We start from the raw sequence: 20,601 nt of genomic DNA, 5'->3' as shown, positions 1-20,601 counted from the left end.
TTTATTTAAAAATTGAATAAAAGATAAACAAGAAAAAACTCAATAAATAAAAGGTGTTCGATGATTTCTAATTCAATTTAAATTTTGAGAGAGAAGAAATAAATCATGTTAATCTTTTTGTGTTCTTAAAAATTCAAACTAATGAAAATTACTTACATTTTGAGATACAAAATTGTTTTTCTGAATTATTGTAATAAAAAAACTATTGTTCTTGGTGTGCAAGCTGATTGTTAAATATTTCCAAATCTCAACAGAAATCACATATCTTTTAACACTAGTGAAATGTGATTTGTTACGTTTATTACACTATAAGCCTATTCATAACAATCTTAGATTTAGTGCTTACATATTTTACTAAGTCCAATGTCACTTTAAATGAACATCAAATGAACTTTCTTAAACAATATTTATCTTTGCGATAGTTTTCTTTTTATAATCACACATCTTTAGTCGAAAAACCAATTTAGTAATTTATCTCTAACGCATACATATTACTTTTACTCCATATAAGTGTTTTACGGATCTCCATTTACGTTCCTTATTATTGTGACCTTATTTGGACTAAAGTGAACCTTTATTTTCAATTTTACTAAAATTTTCTCTTCATTGCATTTGTATATTTTTTTTCCTTGTGGTTTATCATGAAATTTGACGCAACGTCAGTACAAAGTATTATACATAAAATGATACAAATAGTATACAAAAGTATATATGATATACAAATTTTATATGTTTGTGTATGTGTGTGTGAATGTGATAGTTATGAACAAAACACACATACGAAAGCACTGTACGAAGGCAATTGGCTTCCAAAACTATTGTATTTTTCTATTACAATGAGAGAGAGAGGGAATTATGAAAATAAAAAGAACAGTAAATAAAAAAAGAAAAACTTGGTCATGTGTCACAAATACCGTATTCAATAAAGTGATAGAATTCAATAAAAAAGATTCTGATATTCCATCCGTATTTTGTTTTATTCTAATTAACGTTTCAATTGTATCTGAATGCATTTACCATCAGAGACAAAGGCAGTCAGATATCTCTGAAACATTAGTTCGAATAAGACGAAATATGGATGGAATAACAAAAGTGGTACCGTCAGTTGGAGTGGCTTTGGCATCTGGGGTGACTTTGGCATTTACCAAAAAAAAAAAATCAATTATTTTTACTACCAAACACACCATAAGTTTTGTACTTAGACTCAGCAAGTGCAAAAATTATACTGTGTTTGGGAGTAAAAATAATTAAATACTTTTCTTGGTAAGTGTGCCGAAGTCACCCCAGAAGCCAAAGCCACTCCAGGTATTTATCGAATTATAAACATCTCTATGAACATTAATTGAAATATATAAAGGTGCCTGGAATGTTATGGCGGAAGAGCATGTAAACATGTCAAAAACTGAGTTGGCATCAAGAGAGAAGAGAATACCAGAGACAGGAGATACGGCTAAAGAAAATCAATGTAGAAAAACCTAAACTTATATAATAGCTAAGCTGCAAAATAGGAGGAAGGAATGGTAAAGTAAAAAGCTGGGATGAGAAAGTGGTAAAGAAGTTAGAAACATGATGGTTAGAAAAGTAGGAGAAAATAAAATTAAGAAATAATAATAATAGTAATAGTAATAATATAGTAGTGGCCTTTGCTATTACGATTATTATTACTATCTTATTAGAGGATATTATTGTCTAACGGTGAAAGAAAATGAATTTGTCTACTGTACTTTAAAAGCACCACCACAAACAGCTTTCGGTCACGTGGTTCAATGTTGGAGCCTCTGCGCTCCATCTCAGGCCATGTGTCGTACTTGTTCCACTAAAAAAATCATTCCATCAATTCTTTTATTACTATTTACCTACATTTATCATTTTTATCCTTCAAAAAACAAGGCATATTCCTGTTATTAATTGTTGAGAACAAATTTGCCAATAATGTCCTTTGTTATCTTTTAACAATTTGAGAAAATAGTTAACACACATGGAAAAACTTGGAGATAAAAAAATCTTATTTTGTAACCAGATCTCCACAGAAGAAAGGAACCCGTCTACATGTTACCAGTTTCACACCTAAGTTAAAGACACTGAAAAAGATGCCACTGAGCATCGAAATTGTCTGAACAAGTTTTAGCTTCCCAAATACAAGGTAGGGTCTTCTTTATCTCAAAGTTAATTGAATATAAGTTCACTAAGTTAATTGAATATACCATGTGTCACTTGGAGAAAAAGAAAGGGAGAAGAAAATGTAATACAGACAGAAATTCTATCACTTTACCTCTCCTATTCTCCTTCATATCAGGAAGAGATAACTGTCATTAGAACTCAAAAAAATTCTGACAACAATGAGATATTATGCACGCAACATAATTAAAGTTCTCATAAGATAAAAGGACGTAAGTGATATTTAAGTGAGATCTTAAGCAAAAATTGGTATATGGATATACACTACATCATCATTTGTCAATAACTTCTGAATAAACTGACCAATTGGAATACAACTTCCAGTCCTATAGAAAGCGTTACGATCTTTCCATGTAAAAGAAGAAAGAAGAAAAAAACTTAAAAACTGATACATTCGTTCCGATGTCATTGATGAAGATAGATTGACGTGAGAACTCTCAGTGACGTATACAGAATTTTAACAAAGGAAAGGGGTTAAAGTGCTAAATTACATATCCTTTCAGAACAAGCGTAATTTTTCTACGTATATTTTAATACAGTAAATGTTTATTTTTCCATAATATCTTGCTCAAGGGGAAAGAGTTTACGTTTTAAAAACCTCCCTTGCGTACGGCACTGCCAACTGTACATTTACGGTGACGGTGTTATATATATAAAATTTAGTGTAATTACTCAAAGAAGACTTTGAACATGACCGTATTGTACGAACATAAAAGGGCATCTAAAGATTAATAAATATGGGAATAAGATGACAAAAGAAATCATTATCAGAAAAGCGGTATTTTACATGTTTAAAAAAATCTGTTTTCCGCAGTAAGAAAGAAAGAAGGAATCCTATTTTCAGATCAAAGATATATGTATTTTTATCTTGCCTTCTTTATCTTCTGAAATATTTACATGATTACCTTACCTGTATGCAAGTAAGGAATTTCTTTACTGTTGGCGCTGTTATCCTTGTTAAGTGTCCCAATTCGAGTTCTCCCATGTCAAATATTATAATCTCTCCTGCCCAAAGATCTTGCAGAAGAAACGCTACGTCCAAGCTAGTAAGCATGGAATTGCAGCCAAGATCAAAGTCATATTTAAAAGGTTCATAGTCAGACAACGCTAAAACCACCACTCTGCAGCCATCAGGTGTGTATTTCGGAACTGGTGCAATGTATCTGGAAAGAAAGAAAGCAAAAGGAATAAATATTATTTAGAAACTATGCAATTTCGATACGGTTAATTAAGGAAAATTTTCATGGAGACACATCAGTATTAAGGGGGGCAGACTACTGAAAATGATACAAAAGCTAACCATTTTTGCCCGTTTCTCGTACGTGAAAAGAGATAATGATATGTAAGTTACCACAACAATTGATAATGTTATTCTACTCCCGAAAATACGAATTGGAAGAATTTTCAATGTTGCCATCCATAGAAATTACAGTGTGGCCAGAATATAACTTATCAATTATTGTAGTAAGTTACATATCATTATGTCTTTTCAGTTACGAAAAACGAGCAAACGGAAAATGGTTAACTTTTGTATCATTTTTAGTAGTCTGTGCCCTTAAATTCTATTTCACTATATCATCTTACACTGAGAAAGAACTTAAAATCGAAAATTCACTATCACTTTTACGTTGTACAGAGAAGTATTTCATACTGCAGATAAAGGATTAAGTATAACTAGCGAAGAAAAGATGTTCTTACAAAACAAATAATATGAAGAAATTTTATATGTTAAATTATAAGTAAAATGAATCTGCATTTGTATAGAATATGAATTAGCTATTTCACTAACAATGAAGGGTAGGGAAAATTCGGACAACGGAATGGAACGATGTAGGTGTCATTCGAATGAGCTTTCATGTTTTCAAGTTTACACTAGCTCGAAGATATGCGATCTATTGAGCAAGCATGACAAACTCACAAAGAAACATTCCGATTTGGTGAATTCAATTGCTGAAAATTATTGCTAGTACTGGATTCAGCACTAAAAGAAACAGAGAAAAAGAGGATGTTTAGTGGCAGACCGTATACAGGGTGGGAGATAAGTGAGGGCAAAGTGCGAAGATAAAACGTAGAAAATGACTAGAAATGCTATATTAACTTTGAAACGAGTAGACGAATTGAGGTCAAATGTTGGACACTGGCGCGAATCCCGGGGGGTGAGGGGGACATGTCCCCTCCAATCTTGGAACTCGGGGACTGTCCCCCCCCCCCAATAATCTGATTTGAAATGAGTTTTTTTGGAAACAAATGTGATTATTTGTGTCCGATTGCCATTTGAGATGAAATTGATGTGCCCCCAGAATAAGCCTCAAATCTGTCCGCCTCCCAATGTTGAAATCAACTCTGCTCCCTGATCCTCCACAGGATTGCTTTTCAACTTTACAAATATTTTGAGCATCGCTTAATAACAACAACAAAAAATAGTCTTACTCCCCCCCCCCTCCAATGCTGAAGACAGATTTGCGCCGCTGACGTTGGATATGAGGAATGCATGTAGAGTTACACTGAATAGGAGTAATGTGAATCATGGGGGACATCTGAAAAGCCGCCATGTTGGAATTAGCGCAAGAAGATTATACGGGAAAGGATCACGTGACATAAGGCTCTTGACGCACACTGTCTATTGAAATCACCAGTGGTCAATACAGTTTGAGACATCTGTAACAGGAGATGTTCCATGCTATAGCAATGTAACAATACTGTTGTAAAGGTGGCGTGAATGAGGAATAACCACAAACGTGAATGAGACCACTTTCCATCCAACAAACGTTCCGATCCCCCGATCCACACAATATTCGTTTACATGCTGATAAAAGTGCAAATATGACCAAGGACAACCTGAAAGAGTTCATGGTTGAGTTTTTTGGGCTTCTATAGAGCAGATAAAACTGCTACGCCTCGTTGATTCATTGAGAACTAATAAAGATGAAGAGTTGGTGCAGAAACCTGACAATTATGAACTTATCTGACTCCTTATCCCTGATGGTTGCATGTCACTCATACAACCGTTGAATGTATTCTTCCATCCGTAGAAGAATCTCGTAAAATATATAACAGACACCATTTTCCTGTCATCTGACTTCAAAATATGATAACGGGACAACTTCATTAAGTTGCAATCACTTCCAATTTACAGCATCAAGGTTCCAAGCTATGATTATATTTGCTTTCCACAAAACTGGATATTTGCAAACAGCACTTGTAGCATTTAAGACACCTGTCGACTACTGCTTCAATTTCAATACCGGAGACAGCTGTGGCGAGCCCAATTGTCTATCTTTATCGTTTTTCAAATGTGCCCACAGTTGTCTACATTTTTGTATCAACCACACAATCATTCTTAAGTTCCATAACAGTTGCAATTAAACAGAGGTGTCAAACTGTAATGGCAACTATTGATTTCAATAGACGAGGTGCGTCAAGAGCTATATGTCACATGACCCCTTTCCCGTATAATTTTCTTGCGCTAATTCTAACATGGCTTTTCAGATGTCCCTCATGAGTCACATTACGCCTATTCACTGGAGCTCTACACGCATTCCTCATATCCAACATTTGATCTCAATTCGTCTACTCGTTTCAAGGTTAATATGGCATTTCTAGGCATTTTCTACGTTATATCTTCTCACTTTGCCCTCATTTATTCCCCATTCTGTATACGGTCTGCCACTAAATATCCTCTTTTTCTCTGTTTCTTTTGGTACTAAATCCAATACTAGCAATCATTTCAGCAATTGGATTCACCAAATCGGAATGTCTCCTTGTCAGTATGTCAAATGGCCAAACAGTTATTAGTGTAAAGTAGTGCGGGCAGCATTTTTTAAAAGGCATTTTTATGCTTAGTGATGTATTTAAAAAGTGAGTAAATGCGTACATATAACGAAATACAGGTAGTATATGTAATAAGTATTGTTTCTTTCTTTCGGTTGTCTGAAGACATAGTGCTCGCACTAGCAATTTTCAGAACAAGGGTCAGATGATTGTCTTAACTTGGATATCACTGGGAATTTGTTCCTTTACGTAAATGAGAAAAGATGTCCTTATTGATATGTATACCGAACACAGAAATCACGTACGATGCAAATTCACGGGTTTCAGGGAACAGCAGAAGCAAATTTTTGTAAAATTCGAGAATACCCACTTCACGGAATGTTTACTTAAGAGTTGAGTCGCACTGAGTTTCTATTAATTCCATCTGTTAAATGGGTTGACACTTTTTCAACGTCCAACGTCCAGAAAATATCATAAAACCTATAGAACTCATCTTCAATAGATCTTATATAGTGCAACTTTTCTTCGAATTCAGTCTCTAAACCCTAAAGGGGTAAACGTTTTGTATGAAACGAACTTGTTTGATACTTAGTACAAGTTGGGAAGTGTGGGAAGATATTTTTTTAGCTGCTTTTTCCAGAGCAGTAACTTACATTCGGATGATTTTTTATCTGAACATGTATGTTATCATGTTCATAATAATATATTTTCCATGCAGTTTCAAATTCAAATCTGACTATTAGTAATATCAACCACAGAAGAAAGTTCTCGAAATCAGAACGAATTCGCTAGTGAACTGGTGTTATGTTCATTGATTTCCAAAATGTGGAGAATTTCGTCTCATAACTTCCAGAAACTTTGGAGAGTCGTGGAGTAGGATAACCAGTGCATTCTTGTGTAACAAGGAAATCTCACGTACACTGTTTACTTAAAGAAAGTAACAATATATATATATATATATATATATATATATATATATATATATATATATATATATATATATTGTTACTTTCTCTAAGTAAACAGTGTACGTGAGATTTCTCAGGGTTCTTCCGTTTCTTCCCACTTTCTACATTCCACCATTTCACTAATTCTCATCATCAGTGCTTTTCTTAGCATACACAGTATAACACTGGGACTTAAAACTGGAGGATTTTCTCGCAGTGAACCGAGGGTCGCAGAAAAATTAGTCAATAGTCGCGACTTTGATATGCCTGTCTTAGAGAAACTACATCCTTTATTTAGGGAAAAAGTGTTACGGGAAAAGGCAAAAGTAAGAAGTCAGTGAATGGTCTAAGAATTTAGCAGTTTATTTTCAGCTGTATTAGGGAAAAAATAGTTATGGGTCTGTTAGTCCATAAGAAGTCACTGAAAACTACGTTTTCAGAGGCCTCAATGGCTCAGTGGTAGATATCCTTGGTTGGATCCCAGGTTAAGTGAGTTGGTGATGGACAACAATGTGTCGATGGGTTCTACGGTTTCCTTCCACTTTCTCCTTCCACCAACTACTTCATCATCATTCATCTTCATTACTCATCTGTCTCTTTTAGCCTAAAGGGCAAATTATGGAACATAAAACTACAAATTTCATTAAATTTCTTCTGCTTTTTCATTATACTATTACTTTTTCATTATAATATTACTTAAGGTCGTACTAGAAATACCCCAAATAAATTTATAAATCAATCCTCTTGTAAAGAATTAGTATAATCTTTGAGCTAGAAATATATTTGTACGTCAGAGGCATAATGCTGGCTGTCACATTTATAAAATTTCACAGTAGAAGAAAAAATGTGATTTTATCCACGAGGCTAATATAAGGGCATCAGACCTTTTGTCATTTGTTATCTAAATAACTATGTGGTTTTGAACTTAAGACTTTATACCACACTGAAAACAGCGCACAAAGTTTCATATAAACCAACAGAAAAATCATTTATTTTTTACCAAGAAAGGAAGTGGACCTTTTACCTTGGAAGTATTGATCTAATTCAATAAAAATAGTATTCTTACCCAAATTTCAACGATTCTTTGTAATTTGGATGAAGTGGCCATCTAGTGGCGAAAAACTCAGGTATGGCAGTTCTCATGGTAAAATACATATCCAGTTTTCTTTTGGTCTTTTCCAAGCTGTATTTGCATCCTCGAAAAAAATTAAATAAAAATATGTCCTCTGCAAAATAAAAAAAAAATCAAGTACAATTAGAATTTTAATCCTTTCAATTATTTTATTTTTATTTATTTTTCATTTTTTTTAACAAAGAAACTGTTCTTTATTACATTTTGTATATTCCTGTTATTTTTTATATTGGATTTCATCATAAAGTTTGATGCAATGTCAATGAAAAGCAGTAGAAACAAAGTAAAATAAATAAATAAGACAAATGAAAGTTATGAATTAAAAAATAAAAAATAAATAAACTGTAAGAAAGCATTTAGTTTTCAAGATAATTATTTTTCTTCATCTGAGTTAGAAGAGAGTTAGAAATATAAAAAGAATACTGGACAATAAAAATAGACTAATGTGCCATTTTCAGAGGAATAAAATTTCCAATATGATTTCTCAGTACTGGAACATAGGAAACTTAATGAGAACAAATTTTCCATATCTCAGAAAATGTTGAATGACTAGTTGGAATTTAATTGGGATGAAGAGTCTATTTGTTCCCTTCACGATAGAAGTCAAAGGCCACAACATTTACATAAACCAGACTGACAACGTAAAAGCATTGACAGAAATAAAATCAACAACTAGGTACGACTTAATGAAAGAATATACATAAAAATTGACGTAAAATTGAAAACGTCACTTAAAATCACAAATTAATCAAGAGTAAATGAAACAAATAAAACTTAGTTTAAAGAAAATAATAGTGATTTTAAAAATTAAATCTATGCAATAAAATTGAAAAAAAAATCAGAGAACGTTACCTAGATCAACAAAATGAATAAAAGGAAACGCTCTAGAACTAAGAAAGGTCTTATTTTCCGAAACATGGCAGTTCAAATCGTTCTTTAGGTAAGTGAAGTCTGAACACACATACATTAAGTAAGCCCTCTAAATTAATTAAACTTAAAATATTTTACCATGGCTAATTCCAATAGTTTGTAATGCATAGAAACATATCTAAGTGCATCATGGAACAAGGTAAGTTTGCCATCGATGCCATATTTTATATAAGCGTCATATTTCAGAGTAATATTTTTCAGTGTAGTTTAACTGTTTCTGTTCAGTAAATTAGTTCAGGGACATCAAGATTGACAAACATGAAATGGTCTTAAATAACTGCCTTTTACAAATATATATATATATATATATATATATATATATATATATATATATATATATGTGTGTGTGTGTGTGTGTGTGTGTGTGTGTATGTATATATAGACGTATTACAACTTCATTTTATAAATGTTATGGCTGCGCACATATAAATGTTTAGAGAAACTAGAATGGTACCATTGTTTCCAAAGTCACTCATATTTTCTCTAAAATCTAAAATACAAATATAAAATGAAATGGGTTTGAATCACTTTTATTACAGTGAAAGATCCAAACTTTAACATTAATCTAGGAAATGTGGACCAATCATGGGTGCACTTACGGGAAAAATACTAAACAACGAACAGTACGAACATAACGAACAGCACAAACACAACTTTTAGACAAGCATGCTCATACATTACTACATAGGCTTTTATATTTGCATCTTGTTTTACAGACTACTACTCCCTTTTCTGCTACTTAGAAAAAGTATTCAGAAGATAGACAAAACAACAATACCGGTATACGCGAAACTAATCAATTAAAAATATCAAGGTATGAAATGTTTGTTTTTCAAAAATAGTAACTGCAAACATTTCCATGATATAGTAAAGCATGACGATAAACTTTAGAAATTTCAGACTCTAAGTTAAGATGTTCACGAAAAGCAAAAATCATAACTCACGGGCACATTGTACTAAATATTATTCTGTTACTATGTTAGCCACTTAAGTAGAATAATACATTATAACAATAATTTTAATATTTCGAAGCTTAAAACAACAATTGTAATGCTTTCGATTGCGCTTGAAGTGTTTGTTGATTAATGAAAATATTGTCTAGATCTATAAATATTAACTTTTTTATATAGATACATGTTAAGCTGATAAATGAGTAGGGAATGAACAGTAACGCAACTACGAATAAAATCTCTTTTCAATAGCAAAACATAGAAACTTTACGGGAAGCCAACTTTCCAAGTACCAATACAGAACAAAAGATTAAAAAAAAAAAAAAAAAATCAGATGTATTCTCTCATTGCCGCATCTATATCCCTTATGATAAGTATCCATGAAAAACTACCTCTAATATACATTGAAATGGGAGTATGATGATTTTTAGTGGTAGAACGTTGACGTCTAACCCAAATGGCTTCTGGTAAGATTCCAAGCCATATGAGGTCGTGGTGTCTGAATTTTCTTGTAGTTCAACCAATTTATTAGCAATCGCCATTCCATCAATTCTTTCGTGATCATCCAGTTGTGCTTGTCTTCCGTCCCCTCAGAGCATACTCGTAGAATATCAGACGAAAGATTTTATTTCATTTCATAGAAATGTCAAAAAACTATGATAAAAAATTACGAAAATAAAAGCAGAAAACGTATCAATCAAACCATACTGAACTCAAAAAGTTCAGATATATCGTTCTGAAATAATATTTTAACCAATATAAGAAATTGCAAAATCTAATAAAAATATTTACAATAAAAATTAAACGTTTCAAAATAACTATTGAAGGATTGTTTTCATTTTGTGAATGAAGTATTAATTATGAAAATTGGTTGCGAAGGTTTGTAGTAATTAACTATTCAATTTTGAAAATCGTAACTTAAAAATTGTATTGGTAATACGCGTATACGTTTAATAATTAAGAAAAGAAACAAAAGAACGTAACGATTACTTCCCATATTATGTTATACAGGTTTAAAAATATAAAACAAATATTATTATTAAATACCTGAAACAATGATGAAAAGGAGGAAAATCAAATTATTCTTATTATTCTTATAACAAAAGATTGTGATATTTGCGGGCGCGTTTCTCGAAAACTAGTAGTAATAATAATAATAATAATAATAATAATAATAATAATAATAATAATAATAAATAATTATCGTCGTTTTTAATATAGCTGTACTGTAATGTTAATACCACTATTGCTCACTAATTTGCGTGTTTTTAAAATCCATTTCGACCACTGCAAAATTATGGCAACTTTTCTGCTTTATCTCAATAGTTTGTGCTGGAAAAAGAAAATCTATTTGTTGCTGGAAAGGAAACATCAAATTAAACTTTGAGCAAAATGAAAACACAGAATTTATTTATTTTCGTGATGTGGCAAAACTATTGTAAGTACAATAAAAGGAAATCCCAGGGAAATGATTTTTTTTCTTGACATGTGACTTCTTTTAATATTTACCTATAATGTCATCTCATTTATGATCTAGATTGTCTACATCAAGATTGATTAGTGAATCTTTAGTCTGAATTAAAACGGACTCAAATGCGATTTTATCTTTTACATGTTCTTTCACTTTGGTGAAAAGTTTCTTTCTGTCATACCTTTGTAAGACTTCGAGCAAGAACAAACTCATTCTTATAATGATTCTTGAATTTGGATAGTGAGTTCTCGGAACTAGTTCCACATTTCACAAAAAAAAAAGTCGAATTTGGATCCTACGTTTTGTAGAGGAATTCGAGAGACGAGGTGCCCTCCATTTCAGGTTTCTTCCAGGCGCTTACAAGAAACAGAACATCAGCTGGATCGGGTTAAAGTACTTCATTCTTATTCCATGAATACAGATAGACCCATGTTTGAGTCGTTTTTCATCATTCAGACTAACGATCTATTTCTTAATCTTGATAAAAGTAATCTAGATCATAAATGGATGATATTGTAGGAAAATTCAAAAAAAAAAAAAAAAATCACAACTCTAAAAATATTTCTTTTTAAATCATTTTACTGTATTGTACTATAGTACATTCCCTTTTATTGTACTATAGCACATTTCATAATAATGTTCGTACATCACAAAAATAAACACATTTTTGTCCTATGTTCTGCTCAAAGTTTGATAGAGTGTTGGAGCAACAGACGGCTTTCCTTTTTACAGCATGAACTATTAAAGTAAAGCTAAATAGTTGCCCTTAAGTGATATAACAGAATTAAAATTTATAACTTAGAGCTAAGAGTTCGATTTCCAAATTAACAACGTATAATGTACTAGCAAAACAACAATTTCACAGGGAAAGGTTTTTTATATATATATATATATATATATATATATATATATATATATATGTTCTGTTCGACAAGCTGAATGTGGAATGCTGATAAAGGTTTTATTTTGTACATAAAATTCACGATGTGTCTCTGGGATAGAAGAACATATTTGTCCAAACATTTGTAAATATCCTTCTAAACTCTATCAGTGGCATAACAATTGTTTTAAAAAACTTGTGTCTACCAGTGAAGTTGTGTGAGGATCTACAAGTAATACTACAAAATTTACAGGTTTAATGGATGATTCTGTATTCTTCAAATATTTCAGGAAAGTCATTTTTGAGGATTAATATGTACGGAAAAAGAAGCAACTGGAGGTATAGTTACCTACGAAGGTCCCAGAGAGGCCCGAAATTATACAATATATATATATATATTATTATTATTATTATTATTATTATTATTATTGGATACAAGGTAAGTGTCTGTTATTTAATTACTGATATGTATTCTATAGCGCCAATTGTATTTGAGAATTCGAATTCTCTTTCTGAAATATATATTTTAAAAAACAAACTATTTGAAATAAATATTTCTTGCTGGAAGCTGACTTCATGATAATGTTACTAATCTGGCCCGTCTATTTCCATATTGCATTTGTAAGTCATGTTTGCTTTGCATTTGTTTATTATCGCGTTGATTTGTCAATATCATATAACGCCACGCGACAAAGTAGGTCATTTGTAGAGTTGAATAATTGCATTCCCAGTTCCATTTTTGACATAACTTTTAATCTTCATGCAAGCTAACAAATAGCATATTATTGGCGAAGGCAGTAGCTCATACTTAACTCCTGATAAGCATACTGTACTTTATACGTTCTCATCGACGTTACGATTTTTATTGTTAATAGTTTTATTATTATTCAGTGAATTGTGTATTTCATTAACGCTACTAAAGGTATGGTAAAGATAACGTATCTAAAACCGTGGCTAAGAGACTTTTTTTTTAAAGTGAAAGAGGGATCGTAAATTATATTATTGTGCGGAGCTGCTAATTGCCTAGGACCAATTTTGCTGCTATACAGTTGCCGAATTATTTCGCCACAAAGTATGCCACTTTTAATTTATACGATGTTGTATAATTATTATTATTCTTCCCCATCTTGAAGTTTTAACAGAAGTGCACACTACAACTGCTGAAAAGCAACTGAAATATTTACTGTCATCACTGCCCATTAGGTATTTACAAGGGCACGCATCAATGTTGAAGAAGCGCCATCCAAGATCTCTTTGTGAAACAGGAAGTGAATGGTAAACAAAAACTAACTAAAATGCATGGAGCAAAAATGAAGTTCAAAATGCGCAAAATACGCAAAATCGCAATGCGCAAAATACGGGACAGTGCGATTATGTGACCAAATATGGTAAATATTTAATTGTATATATACCTTAAAATTAATGCTTATCATAGTCTTGTAATTACTACATTGCTGATAGTAGAGACCTTATCCTCTACCCTTTACTTCTCTTAAACAATCTCTGAACACTATACATTACTTATTTAATATCTTAAATCTGCCGAAACAAGATAAATGCCAGAGCATAGTTCTGAAAATCTTACCAATGGTTGATGGTAGATGTGGCTGTTTCCCCAGCCACTCCCTCAGATGAGGAATAACCGTATCCATTTCATTTGGATCTTCTCCCAGACTCTTCTGCCATTCTAGCTTCTGTTCCACTGTTGGTTTCTCTAACGCCATTATGTTCGGTAGTGATTGGATGGAAATAGTCTGAAAATAGATTATTAAAAAAGTACATTAAAAAGCGTATATTATTTAGTATAATCTAAACCATGTGAAAAGCAATTTTCTTAATAAACTCAAAAGGTACTCTTCTACATTACAAGTAGTAATGCATCACTATTAGGTATATGTATGTCACTGTTAGGACTATGCTGTCACTCTTAGGATTGTGTGCGTCACTGTTAGGAGCATGTATGTCACAGTTAGGAGTATTGAGTTGAGTTGATTTTGAGTTTAACGTCCGTTTCAGCAGCGAGGCTATATGAGACAGGACCTACTGAATAACGTGGAATTCAAATCACATGAGCTCCCACCGGGAATCGAACCCGGGTCTCCCATGTTAGGAGTATGTATGTCACTGTTAGGAGTATGCGTCACTGTTAGGAGTATGTGTGTCACTATTAGGATTATGTGCGTCATTGTCAGGGGTATATGTGTCACTATTAAGATCAAATGCGTCACTGTTAGGGGTATGTTCGTTACCGTTAAGAGTATGTGCGTCACTATTAGGTTTATATGCGTCACTGTTAGGAGTATGTGCGTCACAATTAGGATTGCATACGTCAGTGTTAGGATTGTGTGCATCACTATTAAAATTGTGCGTCACTGTAAGGAGTATGTATGTCACTGTTAGGAGTATGTGCGTCACTGTTAGGAGAAATCAAACAACAATAGATACAATTTGCTACTTAACAGTGCATAACTTTCATATACAGTACATAAATAAAGAACCTATTCCAACAGAATAAGAACGATCAATGTCATCAAATTGGCCAAGATTGACATACCCATTTTAACGCCATAAAAAGTTCATTTTCCTCGATTTTCTCAAAAATTGCACAAGAATTTACTTTCAAGTATGTAATTTTATTCAGTTCATTGTTATCTATTGATTAGGCATTGTCTTATCTTTAAACAGTACTTAGTTAAAAGCAAACATCAAATGCTAATCATAATTTTGGGGCTATATCTTTTACTTTACTCGTATCGTATATTGTCATCTTGTTAGAGCCATAATAAAAAACTTGATTAGTATACACTTCTGTATTAGCTATCTCTGAATAAGTGGTGTATTGTTGTGCAGTATCTTGTTTTCACATTTTCAAAAAAGAATCGTTTCTCTAAAATTACACATACGGAATTACAACCATCTAAACCATTTTAATCAATTCTCTGAAATCTATCAACTGATATATATATATAATTTTTGGACATATTTTTCCTTGTTAAACGTTAATAAGATTGTAGAATTATAGATTGTTTTATAAAAGCAAATTAAACGTCGAACTATCGCTGATTGTTTTCAATACTGTAAACATTTTTAAAGCATAGGTAAGAAAAGGTTTTAATGGGAACGTGATATATAAAAACTAAATGTACTACTGTAAACATCCATTACATCGTATCCCTCTCTAAAACCTTTCCATGTCTATGTCTTGACAATGTTGACAGAAATGACTGAAAATTTCGATGCTTAGTATGTTTTGTTTGAACTACCTATAATAATTTTATTTCAGCCTTACAGATGTCTAAGTTTACAAAATATATCGAAAAACACACTTTTTCCGTGTTTATCTAAACAAACAAACAACAACAACAACAAAAAATCCAGTTTCCAAACAAAACGGTATGTCATTCAACCACCCAAATGCCGCAACTCCTACACAGAAGTTTCACGAAATTCTATCATTGTTTCTCGAAGATCCTGTATATCTACCATTGAATCTAATTTAAATCTTCTCATATGTTTGATATAGCAGCACTCCAAAGGCCAAGGTTATTTTTCTGTAAACTAACAAATTTAGCAACATGACTTCCTTGTAAATGTGAAAAACTCAATTTTATGAGTAGACATTGGTTTAAGTATGCCCCAAAGATATCATCGCTAAGACTGGCTTGACTTGCATTATTTCATAATTTTATTACATCATTATATCGGTAATTTGTGAAAAAAAATAGTGCAATAACTTCCAACTGTAAACACTCTGCTACTACTTTTATAGATTGAAGTATATTCACAATTATTGTAGGTAACCTCTCACGCGATAGTACACTAGGAAAAACCAGCTATTTTTCCAAAAAAATAAAATTATATGTTGCCTACAGAGAGTTTTAATGAAATATCTGACCTTCAATTAGTAATTTAAGAAGTGATCTGGAAAACCCATTAGAGGTGCATTTCTATTAGGTATAGAGCAGTGGAAAATTAGTTTATTTTGCAATCTTTGAAAAATAATTGTAGTAATAATGAATTCTTTACGTCATATGATTCTGTATGATAAAATAAAAATAAATTGTTCTTTATGCAATTCAAGAAGACTAAATGCAAAATATTTTCGAAAAGTAGTCATTTGACCTCGATAAAAACACAAAAATTACTTAATACAGGAAGGAAAAAGAACACTTGATTATACGATATATGCAGATATAGAGGAAGGTGAGAAAGAATGAGGCATTCACAGCCTTATTATTAAAATGCTGAAAAGAACATTAGTATCCATGAAGAAATCTAATACCTGGGTGCTTACAAACATATTTTGGTTTTATTGTGTCAATTTATATGGCAGCAACTATAGGAACTTATTATTACCAGCAACTAAATATAAGTACGCTAACCACATACCCATGAGTATGTTCAAATCTTTTATATGTGATCGTTTATCATCATCACCTTTCATAACAGAATTTCTATTTGAGCCAAAAAGAATAACTCCTCCCGCTACTCCGGTATTCTTCTAAAGCAACGAGTCAACATACTGAAGTATGAAAAAAAAAAAAAAAACACTTGCTTCTATTTTCTATAGATAACACTTGGTTTTGCATCTCTGAAATATATCTGAAAAATGTCCAAAATCTGAACTCCAAATATTGCTTCTCCCTTTTGCGGTTATTTGCATAAAAGAACCATCACTTTTTTAAAAAAACAAGATTCGTGACTTTTACTAGCAAAATTAATCGCTCCTGATAAATAAGGCCTTTGCCTTCATAATCTTTACCACTGTTAGAAATAGAAAAATTAAACAACGCCACCGCTTGAACAATAATTTTAAAGTAATTTATTACTTTCGAATAATTAGAAGATTCAAAGAAATCTTTTTAGTCCCAGTTTGTAATGTAAAAATTAAACTTTATGCGAGTAAACAATTCGAAAGATCAGTAACAAAGTAGTTTGTTAAAGCAACATCAAAGGCATGTGTGCAGACACTGACGCCTTACCTGCTTTCGGGTGTATGTGCGTCACTGTTAGGAGAAATCAAACAACAATAGATACAATTTGCTACTTAACAGTGCATAACTTTCATATACAGTACATAAATAAAGAACCTATTCGAACAGAATAACAACGATCAATGTCATCAAACGTCAATGCCAAGATTGGCATACCCATTTTAAAGCCATAAAAGTTCATTTTCCTCGATTTTCTCAAAAATTGCACAAGAATTTACTTTCAAATATGTCATTTTATTCAGTTCATTGTTATCTATTGATTAGGCATTGTCTTATCTTTAAGCAGTACTTAGTTAAAAGCAAACATCAAATGCTAATCATAATTTTCAGGCTATATCGTTTTACTTTACTCATATCGTATATTGTCATCTTGTTAGAGCCATAATAAAAAAAACTTGATTAGTACACACTTCGGTATTAGCTACCTCTGAATAAATGGTGTGTTGTCGTGCAGTATCTTTTTTTAGATTTTCAAAAAAAGAATCTTTTCTCTAAAATTACGCATAAGGATTTACACTCATCTAAACCATTTTGATCAATTCTATGATATATATATAATCTTTGGACATAGTTTTCCTTGTTAAATGTTAATAAGATGGTAGAATTATAGATTGTTTTATAAAAGCATATTAAACGTCGAACTATCGCTGATTGTTTTCAATACTGTAAACATTTTTAAAGCATAGGTAAGAAAAGGTTTTAATGGGAACATGATATATAAAAATTAAATGTTTACACATTTTACTACTGTAAACATCCATTACATCGTATCCCTCTCTAAAACCTTTGTCTTGACAATGTTGAGAGCAATGACTGAAAATTTCGATGCTTAGTATGATTTGTTTGAACAACCTATAATAATTCTATTTCAGCCTTACAGATCCCTAAATTTACAAAATATATCGAAAAACACACTTTTTCCGTGTTTATCTAAACAAAAACAACAAAACACAAAAAAAACTTTCCAGTTTCCAAACAAAACGGTATGTCATTCAACCACCCAAATGCCGCAATTCCCACACAGAAGTTTCACGAAATTCTATCATTGTTTCTCGAAGATCCTGTATATCTACCATTAAATCTAATTTAAATCTTCTCATGTTTGGTATACCAGCACTCCAAAGGCCAAGATTATTTTCCTGTAAACTAACAAATTTAGCAACATGACTTCCTTGTAAATGTGAAAAACTCAATTTTATGAGTTGACATTGGTTTAAGTATGCCCCAAAGATATCATCGCTAAGACTGGCTTGACTTGCATTATTTCATAATTTTATTACATCATTATATCGGTAATTTGTGAAAAAATAGTGCAATAACTTCCACCTGTAAACACTCTGCTACTACTTTTATAGATTGAAGTATATTCACAATTATTGTAGGTAACCTCTCACGCGATAGTACACTAGGAAAAACCAGCTATTTTTCCAAAAAAATAAAATTATATGTTGCCTACAGAGAGTTTTAATGAAATATCTGACCTTCAATTAGTAATTTAAGAAGTGATCTGGAAAACCCATTAGAGGTGCATTTCTATTAGGTATAGAGCAGTGGAAAATTAGTTTATTTTGCAATCTTTGAAAAATAATTGTAGTAATAATGAATTCTTTACGTCATATGATTCTGTATGATAAAATAAAAATAAATTGTTCTTTATGCAATTCAAGAAGACTAAATGCAAAATATTTTCGAAAAGTAGTCATTTGACCTCGATAAAAACACAAAAATTACTTAATACAGGAAGGAAAAAGAACACTTGATTATACGATATATGCAGATATAGAGGAAGGTGAGAAAGAATGAGGCATTCACAGCCTTATTATTAAAATGCTGAAAAGAACATTAGTATCCATGAAGAAATCTAATACCTGGGTGCTTACAAACATATTTTGGTTTTATTGTGTCAATTTATATGGCAGCAACTATAGGAACTTATTATTACCAGCAACTAAATATAAGTATGAATGCAACCAGTAGGAATCTATAATGTTTTTCTTGGAAATTAGATGTCGTCAGTTACCTATGGTTTTATTACAAGGCTAATTCAGTAAATAATTGCAAAAGTTGTATATATATATATATATATATATATATAAAACCTAAAATATGATCCTGTTTGTTATTTTGTGGTGTTATTCATAGGAGTTATTTGGGGAGGGTACGAGACAATTTCCCGTCCCTGAATTCGAGATGTACACTCATGTCCAAAATTATTGTCACATGTCTATAAAGATGTTGTTGTAGGAATATAATTTGATCACGAATTCGCCCGGTATTTCTTATAATGCTAGTATGTATATAATCGGCAAAGACATGAATGTGGCAAATTTCATGTCAAAAGAACAGTAAACAAGAACAATAAGACGAAAATAAAACTTTGTTGTCCATTTAGCAACATTTTGTTTTACTCATTCTAATTTTCGTATTTATAATTCTTTTCTTATGAAATTTACCACAAATATACATTTCCCGATTATACACATAGTATCAATATTAAAAGTATCCTACAAAATCATTATCAAATTATATTCATACAAGAAGACAGTTATAGATATGCGACAATCATTTTGGACATAATTCATAGTACACTAATTAAAATGGTGAAGGTATATGTATTTTGGAGAGTCCCCGTTCCCCCGTCAAGTAAAACCTGAAATGACTCTGCTAAGTACTGCTGGCACACATGCGTCTCCCGTACAATGCTGGGAAACACTTACATCAGATAGCGACACCCGTAAAGAACTGCTCCAAGCTGGAGCAGTGAAGTATCATTAGATTTTTGTCAAGGGGTGTGGCTGTTCGAAATTCATCGCCATATGACAGTTCAATACTGTGACAACTGTATGAGTCGAACACAAATTCACGAGTGGGCTGAGAAGTTCAGACAGAGCATAACCAGTGATGAACATTCTCCGCGTTCAGAAGTCTCATAGCTACTAACCTTGAAATATGACTTTTACAAGCCATAAAATACAATGTAGTAGAAAGACTAGAATAACGGTAAAAACCACTTCTAAATACTCACTCCTATACCTATAATTTGGCATGTTTTTATGGTACATGCAATTGTAAAATGTTTTATTTTGAAAAGTTGTACACTAATATTATACGACTAGTAGTTTTGAGAAATAGGTCCCAGGTTGTTTGTTCAATGCAGTCACGGAAAACAATATTGTACGGGTGGAAGACATAAAGAAAATCGGCAAAAGACTTATTGTATGCGAAATTACTCCACATGTGGAACTATCGTTCTTGACATACTGAGGTTCAGCAGAGTGTGTGCGAGGTGGGTTCCGACGAAACGTTTTGACACCGGAAATGAAGAAAAAGAGACGTGTTGATGCGTGT

General features: G+C 32.0%; 1 protein-coding gene across 1 annotated transcript in view; it reads right to left on the bottom strand.

The window, feature by feature from the left end:
* The window catches only part of LOC145693096 (alpha-tocopherol transfer protein-like), a 91,655-nt gene that overhangs the window by 14,961 nt on the left and 56,093 nt on the right, over positions 1-20,601 (bottom strand). The window contains exons 2-4 of the mRNA XM_081768789.1: positions 13,845-14,013; positions 7,963-8,122; positions 3,089-3,341 (exon numbers count right to left, since the gene is read on the bottom strand). Of these exons, the coding sequence (XP_081624915.1) occupies positions 3,089-3,341; positions 7,963-8,122; positions 13,845-13,983 (552 nt within the window). The 5' untranslated portion in view covers positions 13,984-14,013. The remainder of the gene's footprint in view (positions 1-3,088; positions 3,342-7,962; positions 8,123-13,844; positions 14,014-20,601) is intronic.

This window comes from Thermobia domestica, chromosome 8 (assembly GCF_964235325.1).
Source record: "Thermobia domestica chromosome 8, izTheDome1.hap1.1, whole genome shotgun sequence".
Classification (NCBI taxonomy): domain Eukaryota; kingdom Metazoa; phylum Arthropoda; class Insecta; order Zygentoma; family Lepismatidae; genus Thermobia; species Thermobia domestica.
The sequence above is the reverse complement of the archived record's forward strand: the minus strand, read 5'-3'. Positions and strand labels throughout refer to the sequence as shown.